The sequence below is a fragment of the Pholis gunnellus genome (assembly GCF_910591455.1).
Source record: "Pholis gunnellus genome assembly, chromosome: 8".
Taxonomy (NCBI): Eukaryota; Metazoa; Chordata; class Actinopteri; order Perciformes; family Pholidae; genus Pholis; species Pholis gunnellus.
In genome coordinates this window covers 9297024-9315630 of record NC_136534.1, presented here as the reverse complement: position 1 = coordinate 9315630, position 18607 = coordinate 9297024, and the positions used below count along the sequence as shown (strand labels likewise).

Here is an 18607-nt window from a genome sequence, read left to right as displayed (position 1 = left end):
CGGATAAAGAGGCATTTTGGGTCCACTGCCAACTGAGTCTGTGACCAGTCGACTTTGTTATTTGGTCAAAAGGCTCCTGAGTGTCTGAAATCACAGTGTTTAGGAGTATCTGGTTAAAGGGACCTTTACTTGAAAGATCAGAGGAGAAACAGGCCCAACCTTAATTTAACTCATCAACACTCGTGACTGTTTCACACACTACTCTTGTTGCCGCTGGAGAACGCCCATCTCTCTATCAGGTGCTGTTTAGCCTTCACCACACACACACCTGCAGTACAGATGGAGTAGTTTAGAGCTTCCCGAGGAGCTGATGCCTGATAGTTAAGAAGGTGTGAGCCCTCGGAAACAGACAGAAAGCCCACCTTCAAACAATAATTACAAGGCGGACTGAAGAATCGATGAAGTCAGCAACTTGTGGCTCTATGGTACACAGCTATTATCAGACGTAGCACATCATGATGCTGATGCAGGATCATACCTGGTCAGTGAACTACTCACTAAGACAATAAAACACTACCTTGAATTAGTTGTAAAAAGAAAATCCAGATTAGCCCATTGCAATAAAAAATGAATTCATAAGACAAGGCCATGGAAGGCTAGAGTGCTTATCTCATACGCTTCTATCAATGAGAAACTATATCAGATAAATGAACACAAAAGCTGTTTACCTCCAACAAAAAAACTACAATGAATGAGTAGTAACCTACTTTATGGACACTGCTCGGATGACAGGTTATTTTTTGTTGTTGTGATCAAGTTATGTTTCTCCATACAATCACAGCATGTATTAAAACATAAATACATATCACTGTTCTGTCCTCACAGTGCTGAAACAAAACAACACAATTTAAAGCACATTGATGGACGGCACAGTGGCCGCACTAGTTACTGTGCTCAGCTCCAGAGCTGTTGGTGCTGATTGTCTGTGAGAGGCAGAGAGACAGCAGGCCAATGGAGAGCATGCTGGTCCGGCTGCTGGAACCCTCTCTGTGTTGTCAGTACTGACCAAACAAATGGCTTTCAAGTGTTTGTCATGGGGCAGCTACTCAATGAAGCCCCAAATAGCCTCATTCCTCAGTGGCTTTATTATACTGGCATTACTGTTAGAAAGAAAACACCTCATGGTTACTGATAAAAAAAACAAGAAACTTGGTGTTGAGAACCACGGAATAGTGATACATATTGTTTATGGGCTCATGTGATGAACTGCACACTGTTTATAAAAGACATAATTCAAAGGGGAGACTCTGGTTTATTTGCGCATATATTTTAGAGGCCAAACCTTTTCTTTTTTTTTACCAAGCTAAAATAAGAGTAATTATCGAGAAAGTTATGCAAAAGTCAGAAGAAGAATATAAAGGTTGAAGTGCTGTGATTAGTCTGTAATGTTTTGTTTTGAAGCACTTACCCTGAAGGCGGTTTCGAGGACTCGGTCATTGCAGTGATTACGATCCACGCGAGGTGATAGCGGTGCTCGAGCTCCGAAGATCCGCTGTTGCTCCTACACTCGTTGGATGACCATTATGCTAACACCTGTGAGTTAGCACACCAAACTGACATTTATTTTCGCTGCGGTGAGGGTTTTTTAACATATCTCTATCAATAAAACGACATTTTGGAAAGAACAAAACAACTTTGTAATTTCTATTACAGGTCCAACAAGTGACAGAGATGACAGTCCAGCTGGACCCGAAGCACAAAGACCGCAAAGTGAATGCTAACTACGACACAATAATCGATCATTTGTTCAGTATTTTAGGTCCAACTTACTTTAGTGAGTGAAAACTGTCTTACTGACTCATTATCGTGGACTGAGTTACTTGTCAAATCCACTTGATATAATCTTCGCAGTCCCTCCGGCTGACTTTCCCTCGAGCACTGTCAAGTCAATTGAATTATTGAATTCAACTTCCGGTGTGGCACTTCAAAATAAGAGTTCATAGCGATAACCGCATTTAACAAGGATTCTTTCCCCCTCCCCATATTTTACCTCTTGTATATTAGACGAACGTGTATACAGTACGTATGAGTATACAAACTATTAAAAGGCAAACTGATCAGTTTTGGATTACGTATGTGGTTGGGCTGTCTTACTGCCTCTGTAACGCCACTGAGAGCGTCCTCTCTTATATTTGGAAGGCAATGCTACATGACTTCCTGTATTTTGCTGCTGCGTCTGTCTAACTTAGCGCAGCTCTCTCTCTCTCTCTCCAGACCGCCTTCGTCAGCAAATCGCACGTCAGTCGTCCTCATTGGGAATTCACTGAGCGCCAGCTGGAGAGCGACGGCCCGAATAGAGATCATACGGTCTGCGATAAAGACACAAACAAAACAAAAAGTCAATACAATTAGGCATCAGAGTGGACAACATAGTGATACACTTCTAAGTTAAGAGACATTGTTGTCGTTATTGCTAGAATTATTCTTAGTAATATATATAGGCAGTAGTAGAAACATCATCATCGTCGTCGTTGTACGTTAGGTTCAATAGGCCTATGAGATAACAACAAGTTTAAGTCGCTTCTATGCATAATGTCTCATTGAAATTCTAGGATGAAGATTCAAATCTTTTCTCCCGGCATGCTTTGTGCTATCGTGCTCATGCGACATCTCCCTGCACAATAAAGGTGTGACTCTCCTCCACAAGGGGTCACCCATAGACCACACTACCACGATCCTGCAAACCAGTCTGTGCTGCTAATCCATTTGATGTGGTGCTCCACTTAAGGTTCGTTAATGGAAAGTCAGGGCTGAAAAAGCATTACTTTAGCGATACGAATAACAATAAGAAGAATGTCTCTATAACAACAAAAACGGTGCAATATGTAGCCTAAAACAGGGCACGGTCACACAGCATCAAGTCTATATCAATATCATAATATCATAATATCAGACGCCTTTTGAAAGTATGTGTGTCTGATGGTAATACTGTGTTTTTGCTCTAATACAGCAACTAACACTAAACACATTGAACTAATACTTAAAGCAGTAAATGTAGCAAACAAAAGGGGTCCCCCTGTCACCAAAAATGGACTGCCACATACTGTATCACTCCCTGATTCATAGTCAGGTGGTGTTATGATTATACTGACCATGACTAAATCTATATCATCATTGCTCTGATTGAATTACAGATTTTTCTACAAAAGAAGTCAAAAATAGCTATAATTTTAACTGTAATCAGTCGGTAACCCTCTTCTAAGTCACTATTCATGAAACACTCAAACTCTTCAATTTATATATTAATCTAAAGATAAAAGATAAATAATTATTTTAAAAATAATTTTATTTGAGTGTGAACGTCTGACAGGCTTGTGGCCACATGAGTGCCTGCTTTTTTTCATGTGCCAATCTGTTATTTTGGTTGTCACATATCAAGCATGTCTTGTGATCTGTGAGCTCCTGATAAGGATCTTGAAGTCACACAGGACTCTCACAGGAAATGAAAGCTGTCAACTTCTGTGTCTGTGCTACTCATTAATAGGAGGGTACAGTCTTTGAGACAGGTGGCTCTTACATCGTCATACATTTGAAGATATCGTGTCCATAAAGATCTGGACAGAGAAATAAGGAGCCCTGAATTGCAGCCACTGACTATACCTGACAGGACAAGCAGTACTGAGACATCACCATGTCAGGTGAATGCATTTTGACAACTGTACATGTTTTGCATGATGTAGCCTATATGTAGATCAGTGTAATATTGTTGCTAAAGAAATATTTGTGTGTGATCATTTGTAATGAGTCCTAATACACTGCTGTCAGTTTTATGTCCATTTTCCACTTAAATGCAAACACTGTAATGCAGCACTGTATTTCTTTGGGCTTCCATTTGGAAGGTTTCCATTTAGAGATGTACGGCAGATATAAAGGTTACATAAAGAGACTTTGATGAAATTCCGCATATTTATTTGGGGACTTAAATAAAATCTCCTGTGGGTCCCGACCCTGTCCTTGGGAATGACTGCTTTATACTATGTGTATTTGTCACAAACATAGCCTTCAAAAACATTAATCAACTGAGGCAGACAAAAAGGAATTCACAACTGAAGGAACTTAAATATCATTTCAATAATCAAAAACAGGTCTAAAATAATTGTATACGGTGAACACATTTATGATGACGGACAGTATGCGAGTTGATTGTTAATATGCAACCTCATATGAGCAACTTGGCACCAGTGTTTGTGTCGGTGATATCAGTTCAAGTCCCTTTTCATACAATGTGTTAATTTTTCTGTCTACAAATAAATAGTTTGTAAGTGACCTATAAGACCAACAGGGGGCATCATAACCTTCATTATCAATTGACTATGAGGGTTTATTCACCCAAATGACATTATTTCGCTCTCACATTGGTGACAATTCGTGAAGATAGTTTTGGTTCATTGTATTTTATTCACTTGGTTTTGATTCGGTTTTGTTAAATCCACCCCTGAGATTCCGGCCTTCACACCAACACGGTGGAGTGAAATTCTGCGCGTGGTGCTCACAGCAATGAAAAATGACATCTAACTACTGTCTAGTTCTAAAAAAATAGTCCCTATGAAAATGGTTGAGATTATGCAGTTAAAATTAGTGAATATTATGTTTCAGTGCTGTGAACACCAAACTTCAATTCCATCCATTTACCTCCACTAACAACATGTGTTTCACTGCAACCTGGCCGTTTTAATGGAGGCTGTATTTTATATCCTAATGTGCAAGGATTCAATCTAAAATAAGGTTAGATGTTGTAAATGCTGAACTTTAAAAAATGTTTTTATCTTTGTCTACAGATAATGGAGAAAATGGCAACGCGACAACGTCACCGTACGATTATTCATCGTATTATGACTATGGAGATAACGTACCCAGTCCTTGCAGCAACGCCAATTTGAAGGATTTTAGCAAGGTCTTTCTGCCCACTCTCTATAGTTTGGTTTTCGTCCTGGGCATCATAGGTATGTGTGTGTTTGTGAGAGAGTCAGAGTCAGTGAGCGAGACCATTTCTTTACATATGATGCATAATAAGCTGGAATATTAAACCATGTCTTCCTCCCTCTCCCAAGGCAACGGTTTGGTGGTGTGTGTCCTGGTGAAGCACCGCCGCCACACCAACTTGACAGACATCTGCCTCTTCAACCTGGCCGTCTCCGACCTCCTCTTCGTCCTCACGTTGCCTTTCTACACGCATTTCTCCATGGTCGGTCAATGGCCTTTCGGTGACTTTATGTGCCGCTTCGCCTCTGGCTCCCACAGCACCGGGTTCTTCAGCAGCATCTTCTTCATGGTTGTCATGACGCTGGACCGCTACGTGGTCATCATGCACGCTCACAAGGTGGCGCGATATCGCACTCTGAGGGCAGGCGTCTCTCTGACCGTGCTCGTCTGGATGCTGAGCTTCTTCGTCTCTCTGCCGGCTGTTCTCTTCACGAAGGTGACGAATGAGTCTGATTGGCTAAACTGTCACTACGCCCCGAAAAACGATGCCTGGAGGCTCTACAACATCGTCACGATAAACGTATTGGGTCTTGTGATTCCCTTGTTGGTGATGATAGTTTGCTACTCCAGGATCATCCCCGTACTGGTGAACATGAGGAGCGCAAAGAAGCACCGCATTGTCAAGCTGATCCTCTCCATAGTGATAGCCTTTTTTATGTTCTGGGCACCATATAACATTTGCCTTTTCTTAAAGTCTCTGGAACTTGAAGCTATATTGGACGATTGCGATGCGAAAGCAAATTTAAGCCTGTCCATAACAGTGACCGAGACCATTGCTTACACCCATTGCTGCCTGAACCCCATCATATACGCCTTTGTGGGACAAAAGTTCATGAGACGAGTCTTGCACATGCTGAGGCAATGGGTGCCTGCTGTTCTCCTTCCCTCCACCAGAGATCTTTCATATAGCTCATACAGGAAAAGCTCAGTCATGTCCAGGTCCTCTGATGCCACCTCCAATTTCATCATGTAGGAGGTGGATGCCAGATTATGGTTCATATTATCACTGTTCCTGCTGCATGATTTTGCTCCGTCACTTCCTTTTTTCCACCTATGACGGTATTAAGTCATCAGCACCGTCTCATCTTAAGAAGCTGCATGTATGTGTACATATTATCTTTAGATTTTTACTTGCATTTTAAGTTTGCACTGGAATATTTTGTGTTGACAATAACATGTCAGATGTGTAGTGCCATCAAGTGTGATCTGATGAGTATCACTTGATGATCTCAGGGAATTTCTCTCAAAAGGTATACGATGCCCCTCCTTTTCCTGCTGAACACTTGACTGTAAACCAGGAACCTTTTGTTTGTAACGGCGTGTAACCACGAAGTTTGTTTATGCGTGGCTGAGTTGAAGAGGAACATTCATTCCGTATCGTATTAAACATTAAATTGTTCAGTTTTTTTACACTGTCCTCGTGGAAGTTTTCTTTCACTCAATGGCTGATGATGAATCAAAGCCACAAAGTAACTAACAGAGGGTTATGTAGCACATTTTGGAACAAGGTTTGGCTCATCGTACACGCCTGTGACTTTTCATATATTTTCTCCATATTGTTTGTATTTTTTATACCTCACATTTGTACTGTATATTGCAAATTTGAATTCTTTCTTGTGTTTTCATTCCGAGTACATATTTGTCTCCGTTATTTTACTTTCATTTCCGGGGTTATTTGCAGAAAATCTTTTTCATTCATTTTCATACATTTATTCACATATTTCAGCTTTATGCTTAATGCTCCTCTTTTCTTGTCCATGTTGTGTTTTTTTGGGTGTAGTAGTTTAGTAAGCCAGTGAAGATTATAAAGTGTTACATCTCTTATTCCATCTAAAGGTACCTAACTATGATGATGTTAAATTGAGGTTTATTTTGGGGTCACTAAATCCACAGCACAACACAACTTGTGCTCATTTACAATAAAAAGGCACGAGTCATAGTAGCTTGGGTTCTTACTGCACATTGTGGCTTTCATATTGGAAAGTACTTGCCCCATGCTGTACATTGTTCATATAGTAGTGTTTTCTGTAACTGTAATGAGACATTTTTATGACAATGACAAGATGCTTCTTTCACAGAATAAAAAAAAAGTTTGAACATTTAACGAAGACTGTCATTTCAAGAGATATGTTACAAAGAAAAGGTCATTTGAGAAAGTCACGAATCAAATACTCTATGGTCTATAAGTACCATGATAAGGGCAGCTTGTTGTTAAAGGCCATTAGTTGAGGAGAAAGCACTGTATACATTTCATAAAAACATGAGCATATTAAAACATAGTTAAATTGATTCATTTATATATTGAAACTTCTGCATTTCCTGATGAGCTGAACGCTTTTCTCAAAAGTTGATATCACCTGAGATGCGTCTTTTGCAAAGAACAAAGAAAAAGAAAAAAAGCTCCTCATTAGAATACATTTCCCCCCCATACTCCTTTCACGCCACATAAGGGACAATTCTCAGAAAACCACACTGACACCTCTGTGCAGAGGAAACAACAAAGCCAAGAGTTCACCTTACCAGAAATGAGCTCTGCAGCAGGATTTCACACAAAAAGTGAGCAATGCAAGTTGACAGGATGACACGTACATTTGATGCTTGGCACAACAGCATACAGATTCAGGAGCAGTGATTTTGGCGGACAATGAGGTAAGCACAATAACAACTTTTAAATGTTTAGCTGCTTTTTACTAGACCTCCTTCATCTCGCTCACCTCCAACTCGTGTGTGTGTGAGTGTGTGTATGTGTGTGTGTGTGTATGTGTGTGTAAACACAGGAAGTGAGGGTCGGCACAGTTGTCAAAGCTAGTGGTTCCGTATGTGTTGATGGTGAGATGTGGTTTAAAAGAGATCGTATGAATTTGATTATGGTCTGAGTAGGAAGACGTTTGTGATATTCATAGATACATCTAGACTGGTGATGGTTGCTTCTACCTCTGACGTCACCGTGCATTCAGAGAAAGTCAAGTTATCAGCTACAGTCATCACAATCATAATTATTGCTGTGTGCTGTGGTTTTCTTTTAGATTTGGACAATTCTTTTTAGGTTCAAAATGGAAACAGACGCCTTTCAGGCATGACTCACTAAATGATGATTGGATTTGAAAGGTTCAACTTAAAGGGCAGGAAAGTCCAGGAACTTATCTGAATTCCCTCACATTCATGTGTGAATTACCTCTTTCTTTTCTTAAGGTTTCGTCAGTGCAAAATGTTCAGGGTGGTAAATACACAGTTCAGTCATCATGATTGGAACATTGTATCTTTCATAATGAAGAGGAAAACATGCTATTTCTGTTTCTTGAAGATCTGTGAGTTGAGGCAACACTTCTGAGCTAATGAAGTGAAGAAAATAGAATCGGGAGATCCTTGTTGACATTGTAAGTAGCACTACTTTTATTTTTTACATTTGAATGCGTCAGCCGCCTTTGGCTTCACGAATGAGAGGACATTGAGGTCAATCTTAAGGTGTGGCTTGCAGACAGAAAGGAGTCTCGTCACATGGGAGAGAAAAGATTTGGTTTTATTTGGACCTTAGTTTTTTTTATTTGGATCTTTTTCTGCCAACCCCTCTGTTAGTTATCTATTATTTCTGGTAGACAGTAGTCTGAGTTGAGCGAGCAACGGCCCAAAAGGAAAGTGAGCTACAGGATTAGGCTTTTGGCAAGAAAAGCTAAATTTACTGACAAAGAAATTTAAAACTGTTGGGTGGTGGTCTTGTTTTGTGTTTTCACGTTTATTTTCTTAATGGATTGAAGGTCTGGGAGGACCACCACGCTAAAATTACACATTTACCAGAACAACCCAGAGCTGAGTTAGGATTGAACTCAAACGCATGTTGCATCAAGTCTACCAGGAAGCTTCATTTGAAGGTCAGAGCAGTTCAACCACAAGTCAACGCCTGACATAAAGTAAATGAAAATTAACCTATGAGTATGGGTACTTATTCATTAGGATTGTAGGTGCACACACACAAAAAAGGTTGTCACCCAAATGTAAAAAAAAGGGGTCAAATTGTAGTGATGTGTGATGTCAGATGTGAAAACTTTGTGATGTCAGATGTGAAACTTTGTGTAGTATAATTGTTATTACAACTTGTTTGTAATTTCTATGATGTATTTTTTACTTGGAGCAATTGTAATGATGTTAATTCTGGTAAAAAATAATGATTTTATGATAATAATTTATGATAATGTTTTGTTGATTGCATGATGACACCTAGTCACGCCGACCCATGCTTCTGTTGTCTCTAAAGACCACAATTGTTTTTGACTTTATGCGTCGCTCTAGCTATTTTGGTCGGATTTATTTCCTTTCATCTCATAACGAGTTCACTTAAAGTAATCTGTGTGTGTGTTCTGTTCCTCCTCACACAGCACTATGAACACATCAGAGTACGAGTCCGAGTCCTTCGTGGTGTATGATTACAATGACACCTGCGATGAGGATCGAGGTCCAGAATTGCCTGATGGCTCCACGGTCTTGGTGGTTGTGTACTACATGCTGTTTTGTCTAAGTCTGCTTGGTATGTTCAAAAAGACCTGAATGTAACAGAGAAAAGGAAATCATGTTTCAGCCTCTTTCCACATTTGAATACAAATTTGCATTTTAGGCAATCAGCTGAAATTGATGCATGCAACAGTTAGATGTGTGCAACAGTTCTGTTTTACAGTTTTCAAAGGAAACATTTAAGAAACCTAAAGTAACAACTAATGATTTGAATTGATTTCACAGGCAACACCACGGTACTCTGGATTCTACTCCGGTACATAAGGCTGAAGACTATGACGGACGTATGCCTCCTGAACCTGGCCCTGTCTGACCTCATAATGGCTACAACCCTGCCCCTCTGGGCCTACAATTACCCGACACTTGCATCATGCAAACTGATGACAGGAGGCTATCAGGTGGGGCTTGATTTATTTTCTTTAGAAAAAAAATAAATATATATATATATATATATAACCACAATTTGAACTCCGAACAGACTTTGAGTACTTATGACTTCTAGTTTAGAAAGCAGAAATCAAAGAGGTGCAGATTACTTGATTACTCTGAAATATCTGTGCAGAAATGGAAGGGTGTCTGAGTAGTTCTCTTACTCTCTGAGGTATAACTGCCAATAACTCGTATTTCTTGCAAAGAGCAAATTTAAATACATGTTTCCCTATAACTACTGTAGGATGCACACCTTTTTCTAAATTCCACTGTTCTAGATTTTTGTTTTTTTTAAATAATGGGGGAGATTCTGTCGGTAACCAAGGTGAGATCAGGTGTTTTTTATGGTAACGACAGCTTTCCTCATGTTACGTGTGAAACCACTGCTCAGCTGTATGAAAAAAACCTCATTGAGGTCAGCAAAGCCTGATTCTGATTTCGCTTCCCCCTCTGCTCCTCTGAACAGTTGAGTTTCTACAGTGGGACTTTGTTTGTGACCCTAATGAGCGTGGACCGCTACCTGGCCATCGTCCACGCCGTTGCGGCCATGCGAGCCCGGACACTTCGCTATGGAATCACAGCCAGCATCACAATCTGGGTTATTTCTGTCATTATGGCACTACCTGGGGTGACATTTGCTTCTCTGGAGATGGACGAAGATGACAACAGCTTCGAGTGCCAACCACTGTACCCAGAGGAAAGTCGTTACTTTTGGAAGTTACTGCAAAACTTCAGCGAGAACACAGTGTGCCTTTTCGTGTGCCTCCCCATCATGATTTTCTGCTATGTGAAAATCCTTGTCGTGCTGTCCAAGACCAGGAACGCCAAAAAGGGCAGGGCTGTGAAGCTGATATTCACCATAGTGTGTGTGTTCGTGGTGTGCTGGGTGCCCTACAATGTCACAGTTTTCCTACAGACACTGCAGCTGTTCCTGAACAGCCTGGACAACTGCGAGGCTTCGAAAACCATCAACTCCGCCGTTCACTATACCGAGATCCTTGCACTGTGTCACTGCTGTGTAAACCCAGTCATCTATGCATTTGTAGGGGAGAAGTTTAGGAAGTCACTGGGCAATATGCTGACGAGATACCCCTGCTGGAGTCACCAGAGCAGAACGGCTTTCAGCCTCAGAGACACCTCAGACAAAGAGACTTCCAACACACCTGTGAAATCCGATTATTAAGAATGATAAACTCACCTTGCTACAAAGACGGCGCAGTGTGTGTGCGTGGTGTTGTCAGTGTGGTCCTCCGATTATTCCTAGTAAGAAAAAAAGTGTATAGAATTGTATAAAACAATTCATCAAATCATGTAAATTAAAATATATGTGAAGCTTGTAAAACAATATTGTTTTTTTCTGTAAAATAAAAGATATAAAAATCGGTTGCTTCTTTCTTTTTATTGGTAAAAAAAACGCTCAGACTATTGATCTGTGAGTTTAAACAGTTGTTCTAGCCAGAGATGGGCAGTATTTCTATTACTTGTATTTGAAATACGTATTTCAATTACTTTTGAGTATTTTGTAATTTGTATTTGATAGGGCCGATTAAAAAGCTAACGTAATTTGTAACAAAATACTTTAGAGTGGAGTAATTTTGTATTTAAAATACTCAAAATACTTTCTCCAGAATCAAAAAACAGTTCACGAGTTCAGTCTTCAGATCTTCAAGTTCAACGGATTATCTGTCAAGTTAAATATTGTATCTGAGTGTGACAGATGTCAACTAGCTTGATGTATAACTTATGTCTGGGTCTGGCTACATAGCCTATTGTATATACATGGTGATGGTTATAATATCAAGCTAGCGATCGATGCTAACATGCTAATGACGCTAGCATGCTGTCTAGGCTAGTGCATAGCCAGTGTTTAGCAAGTTAGCTTATCAGTCGAGTAGCTAGCTATAGGAAGAGGGAGATTAGGAGCTTGTATGTCATATGTGATGAATATTTTCTTGTTGATACAAACCAAAGTTTATGGGCTGTTAAGTCCCATTAATAAAAAAAAATATATATACATAATCAAGTTGTTGTCTTTCAATAGCTTTGCTTAGTTACACTAACATTCTTTGACTGTTCTTCCTGTTTGTGGGGTTCACTAGAGCTTTGTGTACATTATAGCCCAAACGTGAATGCTCTGCTATACCAAATTGTGAGTAAACAGAAAATCCAGAAAAAAGTATTTCCTATATTTTAAATACAAAATACATGTATTTTGTTACATTTTCTGGCACCAGTATTTTGTATTTTGTATTTTGTTGTAATACATTTATTTGGGGGTATTTTGTATTTTGTATCAAAATACATTTTGATGTATTTTTGTCCATCTCTGGTTCTAGCGTGCGTGTGTGTGAAATATCACAGGTGTGACTTCTTGACACAGCATTGCATCACTATGCATCCATTTCAGGCAGGAATTCTTGGAAGTATTTGACAAGAAGTGTGCAGAGCAGAATCCCCGAGTCACATAACGCGCCTAACTAACAAGCGTGTAGTCATCCGGGCCTACAATTCAGCTGCTGACGGAATCAAAATGATGCATAAACCATTTTAAGATCCGTAAAATGCGATAGTCACATCTTAATTATAGTATTAGATAGTAGTCAGAACTTTTCCCTTTCAAAGGAAAAGTAATATGTTCACTTCCCTATTCTGTGCTGTTTTATAATAACTGTCAGTCTAGACTGTATTGACGGCCGTATCTGTAGTAACACTTCTGCCACGCATAACAGCACGAACACGCAGAGCTCTGCAAGCCTCCAGCTGTGCGTCTGGTCCGAGTTGCATTGCATCTCTTAAAAGCTTGCACATGTGGACTTGTGGTTCTGCTTTTCCGCAGACACTGTGGGCTCTTGAGAACTTTTCGAAAGCACTGGCAGGAAGTAAATAACCATAACCATCTCTCATATGCAGGCCTGCAAGCCCACCTACAGCTTGGGTAGGGGGATGGGAGTGTTGTTTTAAAGAGGTTTGCGCACCACAAAGAGTTAAGGTGTGAGAAGAGTCTCATTTGTTGTGCACATTACAGAATCGGCTTGGATGCATAGCTTATCATTTCTTTGATCTGGTCGTCCACCTCAGCATCTTGTGATCCAGAATGAACACCACTATCAGCTATCTTGTTAACAGCACTCTCAGGTAATTTCTTTTTTTTTATATGCACATGCTTTGTGTGCCATATCTGTACAATTGTTATTGGATAGTAAGCTCAACAGGTGTTAAAATGAACTGATTAACACTGACCCTAACTTAACTCATCCTAGACATGCGGTCATTATTGGTCCAGCTATTACAAGAGGTTCAGTTGGGGTTTATACACAATACAATTCAAGTATTTTATTCAGCTGATGGCTTTAAAAGACTACATTGACTGCCACTTTAAAAAGGACCTCAACAAGAGAAAAGGAGAAAGACAGACTTTCAGTTACATTTCCTGTATTTGGATAGTTTTAAGTGTTTGGATTCATATCATGTGCAGCCTCTGGGCATTCCACCACCCTATGCGTGTCTTGCTACGGGTCCAATTCCTCACAATTAAAGAGACAGATTGAAAAAAGTAAAACTACCTTAACCGTCGACATGTTTGTTGCTAAATCAACCTGCTCTTTTATTCCCCCGCTGTGGCTACTGTGCTCAATGTTATGACTCTTCAGACACCATACACATTGACTATAGAAATATACACCAACTTCATAAGCTGGGGAATTACACGTGTTCTACATGGTATTGGGTTTTTGTTTGCCAAACAAAAAAAGACTTTAAGATTTATAAATCTGACCACAAGGTTTTGATGAGGAACTGAATATTTCTCGCTTCTTTTAATTCCCAGTATATCCGATTTCTGTGTAACTTGCATGTATTTGATGTGGCACTTGGCTTTCACCTCTTGTGCAGCCTTTGGATCCACCATTTAAGAGATATACTCAAAAGTCTATGCACAACAATTTATTCAGCAGAATCTTGGAAAGCTGGTCCAGGGTGTGGACCTCATCCTTTTCTTTTTTCTTCAGAAAGTAGGTCATGTTTCTTGTTTTGTTTTTCCCAGGAAGTCTACCATGGACACAACCGTCTCTGCTATCGTTGCTTTCAGAGGAATAAGTGAGAGTATATCTACAGAAGACTTACCAAGGTAAGATTAAACCCATAGCCACACATAGTACTAGGTTTTGTTCCTTTTTGTCCCTCAAATCATCATAAAGTATGTGAAGCATCTGTATCAGCATGTGCCTTGCTAGCTTCCACTGTTGCACTTTACTGCAAGTCTAGGAATGTGTATCGGCAGCTACACGGCTGAGCATTTCATTTCAATCTAGTATTTCATTTCTAATACGTATTTTGCCCTTACATCTATTTTGTTGACCTATATTCCTGAATTGGGGAGCAAGAACATAACTGATTGTTGTTGTTTGACAGTGTTTGTTCAGATCAAATAAACTGAGTTGAACTAATGGGAACGTCCTAATCATTCATTTTTTTTTTCTCTGTTTTTCCCCAGGTCTACCACAGCATCCTTCACCGATAGCATCCCCGTAACCTCCCCAGAATACACTTATGACTACCCCGACGATGACGATGGGTGGTGCGTGTATGAGCGTCACGTGGCCAACTATCTTCCAGCCCTCTACGTCTTTTTCTTCCTCCTGGGCCTTCTGGGTAACTCTCTGGTTATCTGGGTCATTGCTTGTGGCGTGCGACTCCGCAGCATGACCGACGTGTGCCTCTTAAACCTGGCTGCCGCCGACCTTCTCTTGGTGTGCACCCTTCCCTTCCTAGCCCACCAAGCCCGGGACCAGTGGCTGTTTGGGGACGCTATGTGCAAAGTGGTCCTGGGTATATATCATATCGTCTTTTACTGTGGGATCTTTTTCATCAGTCTCATGAGCATCGACCGCTACTTGGCTATAGTACACGCCGTTTACGCTGTGAGAGCACGGACAAGGTCCTTTGGAATGATCGCGGCCGCCGTTACTTGGGTGGCTGGATTTTTGGCTTCTTTCCCTGACCTGATCTTTCTCAAACAGCAGCCTGGTGCTAACATGACTCAGTTCTGCTACCCTGTATATCCCAAAGAGGATTCGGATGACCCCACTTCCGCCAACGCGCACTTCTGGACGATCTTCAGCCTTTTTAAAATGAACATTTTGGGTCTTTTTGTCCCTGTTTTCATCATGGGTTTCTGCTACTCACAGATTATCTGGAGGCTGCTGTACAGCCAGTCATCTAAGAAACAGGCCATCCGCTTAGTTCTCATAGTGGTGGCCGTTTTCCTCTGCTGCTGGGTCCCCTACAACGTTGCGTCCTTCTTCAAAGCACTGGAGCTATTGCACATCTACACGGAATGCGAGAGCAGCAAAGCCATCAGACTGGCTTTACAAGCCACTGAGGCCATTGCCTACTCGCACAGCTGCCTCAACCCCATCCTGTACGTGTTCGTCGGGCAGAAGTTCAGGAGGCACCTGCTACGGTTGATAAACAGGGCTCCCTGCAGGCTGTGCCAGGTGATCAAGGTCTTCATGCCTCAGGACAGAAACACCGCATCAGTCTACTCAATGACCACCAGCCTGGACGAGAGGAGCACTGCCGTCTGATGTGTGTTGTTTCTATCAACGATAGGTTGCTAATTATACGATTTGTAAATGTAGTTTTGTGTATGCAATGGTAAACACGCTGCTGGCTGAAGCCGAGTGAGAAACAGTGTCAACTAGAACAGCTGTCAACAACGTCAGCACCAGAAGTCTGGGTATAACCTCATGTAGTCACCAGCTGCCAAAATAAAAACAGCCAGCAAGCCAGAGCCGAACTCAGAGATACCGACCATTTTGTTGCATTCGATCAAGGGGAGACACCGTTAAGAGAAGTGAAATGAATATTATATCTCCTCTCTCACAACTGCATCGGCTTTCTGTACCAACCTGCTGCAGAGCAAAAGGTCCTCGGTGCAGCTGGAAGAGTTACATATTGCAAGTTTCAAAAGCATATGTAACAGCAGATTTGCACCCGACCTCAAGCGAGAGAAAACCACAACCTGACAGGAGGAGGTGCACGCAGGTGCACGCACGCAGCCAAGTCGTCAGTTTCATCTTTGCGGTCTCTGTGCAAAGATGTGCATGTCGCTGTCAAATGGTGAAAATATCTGTGCAATGTTCCTACTGATATTAATCAGAATTTCACAAAACCAGGTCATTTAAAAAAAAAAAACAGTATTATCTATATGCTGTCATGCAGACTGACTAAGCATCCCATTCAATTGATTTACAGTTAAATACAGTTGTTCATCATTTCCCCATAGAAGGCATTTTGAAAGTATAGCCATGGAATTAGAAACTTGCTGAACATGCAGAAAGTCAAAGTTCCTTTCTTCTTTCGGGCTTCTTGCTCTGTGTTTTTTCTCTTACGGTTGCTTTTATTAGTGTACTGTACACATTTGAGCTGACGATAACACATTTTACATTTATATTTGTATTTATGGTATTCAACATCGCCCATGAGCCAAAGACCCAGGATTTATGTCAGAACCACACGGGAGCTATTTTTGTTAAAGTACATTTCACATCGAAATCAGCAGGAATAAAATGTTTTACTTTTCACTTTTTACAGTGAATTAGTATTGCACCCTCATAAATTTGGGTAATGAAAGAGTGAGAGAGAGAGAGCGAGAGAGAGAGACAAAGACAGAGAGGGGGGAGGGGGGAGAGAGAGAGAAAAAGAAGTCACCGTCCATAAACACCAAATCCTTGTCTGTTTAATTTTTAAAACCCTAACGACATCACTGTGACATTGTCAGGGGTGATACCACCAACCACCAACCACCGTCATGTAGCCGAGTGGTTATGATGCATACAACTGCAACATCCTCTGTCGGATTCAAGCTGGGGACATTTGTTGCATTTGTTCTCTCTCTCTCTCGCTCTCTCTCTCTCTCTCTCTCTCTCTCTCTCTCCCTCTCTCTCTCAAGAGAACATGTTCTCATGAATGACAGCAGTATTGTTCAGCAGATCTTTAATAATGGGATTATCAATAGTATCTTTACTACCTTATATATTTTTTCATATGCTTATATTTGCATTATATAGTATGATGCAGTATTATATTCTGAAGAGAAGCATCCCATTGTGAGCATTTGTTGTTGTTTTTATCAAAGCAACCGTGCTGATGTATGCAGATATTTTTGTAATGTTGATGTCATGTTCATTATTTATGTATGATATTCTTTTCAATGAAATTGTTTTATTAAAATACCACATATACTTGATAACCTATTTCTTATAAGTACACTGCTACTTTCTTATTGTATTTTTGCATGCATCTCCCTTTGATTACTACATTTGAACCACTTTTGGAACTTTGTTATCAGCATTATTTGACATTGAATCTATTTGGAGAGACTGAACCAGTGGGCTCCAGTGGCGGCGGGTGGGACTGGAGATGCATTGCACATCACAACACTGAGGATCAACGAAACAACCGATTTTCTCAGTCCAGCCTCAGGTTACCAAATATGAGACTAAACTCAGACAATTAAACAAAAACGACCGACAGTAAAAAAGTGTATAGATACCACGTTGGGTAGGCCTACAACAAGTATTATTAAACCACATAAATGTGAGGATTCAGATAAAATCAGCAGCAATTATTGGAAAGCGAGGACACATATAAGCCAACTCTGCAGAGCCTGCAGCCACACATATATATATATATATATATATATATATATATATATATATATATACACATATGTGTATATATATACTAGTGCTGAGCAACGATTACAATTTGTTATCGCGATTAATCGCATGATTTCTTTGCGATTAATCGCATTGTTATGCGCAAAATTCAATAATGAATTCAAAAGTAGTGTATTGCGCACTTTTATTTTAAAAGTTCTGCTATATGAACAAAAGTGGAATAACATTTGGTTTGCGAACACTTTAAACAAATAAGGTGCTTTTTAACAGCAGTATTCCCTTTACACAGTAGCAGTTATAATACAGTTATAATGATTCAGATAATAGATATTCAGCTGTGTGTAAGAGATACATTTGAAATATACTTCTTGAAAACTGCAAACCACGTCATGCTTTTTTCTTCTTTTTTGTAAAATTCTCAGTAGCGATAACAAAATGATATGCTTATTATACATATTCCAAACAAAATAACTTTAAAAACTCAAAAAAAAATAATTTAAATTAATCATTGCTGTTTTGCTTTTTTTGATATTTTGGTCAGAATCGCGTTTAGTGTGAAAGCAGCATTACGCTGGCAGCCTCCTGGCCTCATTGTTTGTACCATATGGTTTACACACACATAGTTTGGTCCGGTCTCTACTGATATGAGGTATCGTAGAGCTCTGGGTGAACACAGACGGCTACAATATTTATTTCCTGATTCAACAAAGCTGACAGTCTCGTGGGGAGGGGAGGGGGGAGCTGCGCTCATGTGATTGGTTGAAAAAGATGCGGACATCTGATTGGCTACAGACAGGTTATGTTGAAAAAAACGCATTTCAATCCAGCGGTGTCAGGACAGTCTCAAAAACCCACAAATAAATGTGAAGCGATTTACAAATAAATGCAGTGCGATCCACAAATAAATACATACAAATCCACAAACAAATACATACAAATGCAGAAATATATTTGTGATTTTTTTTTACATTTATATAAATCATAATTTATTTATTTGTGCATTGGAA

At 40.2% G+C, this 18607-nt stretch overlaps 3 protein-coding genes across 3 annotated transcripts in view; 2 read left to right on the top strand and 1 right to left on the bottom strand.

Moving 5' to 3' along the window:
* Positions 1-1872, bottom strand: part of cobl (cordon-bleu WH2 repeat protein) — a 50188-nt gene extending 48316 nt beyond the window's left edge. Inside the window, exons 1-2 of the mRNA XM_079164320.1 lie at positions 1771-1872; positions 1409-1533 (exon numbers count right to left, since the gene is read on the bottom strand). Of these exons, the coding sequence (XP_079020446.1) occupies positions 1409-1437 (29 nt within the window). The 5' untranslated portion in view covers positions 1438-1533; positions 1771-1872. The remainder of the gene's footprint in view (positions 1-1408; positions 1534-1770) is intronic.
* Positions 1873-4831: 2959 nt separating this feature from the next.
* Positions 4832-6300, top strand: LOC306700398 (C-C chemokine receptor type 1-like; the record flags this gene model as incomplete). The annotated part of the gene is made up of 2 exons (XM_079165408.1): positions 4832-4943; positions 5052-6300. Coding segments are annotated over 2 exons (1017 nt in total), but the record flags the coding sequence as incomplete, so codon positions are not given.
* Positions 6301-7626: 1326 nt separating this feature from the next.
* LOC306700397 (uncharacterized protein) lies at positions 7627-17071 on the top strand. The gene is made up of 7 exons (XM_079165407.1): positions 7627-7632; positions 9357-9505; positions 9715-9887; positions 10385-11091; positions 13012-13053; positions 13961-14044; positions 14411-17071. The coding sequence occupies exons 1-7, from the start codon at positions 7628-7630 to the stop codon at positions 15501-15503; spliced, it is 2253 nt and encodes a 750-aa protein (XP_079021533.1). The 5' UTR covers position 7627; the 3' UTR covers positions 15504-17071.
* The last annotated feature ends 1536 nt before the right edge of the window (positions 17072-18607 follow it).

Coding starts and splice junctions, on each gene's coding strand:
- LOC306700397 (XM_079165407.1), top strand. Junction 13,054..13,960: donor CTTGTTAACAGCACTCTCAG/GTAATTTCTTTT, acceptor TGTTTTTCCCAG/GAAGTCTACCATGGACACAA. Junction 14,045..14,410: donor TCTACAGAAGACTTACCAAG/GTAAGATTAAAC, acceptor GTTTTTCCCCAG/GTCTACCACAGCATCCTTCA.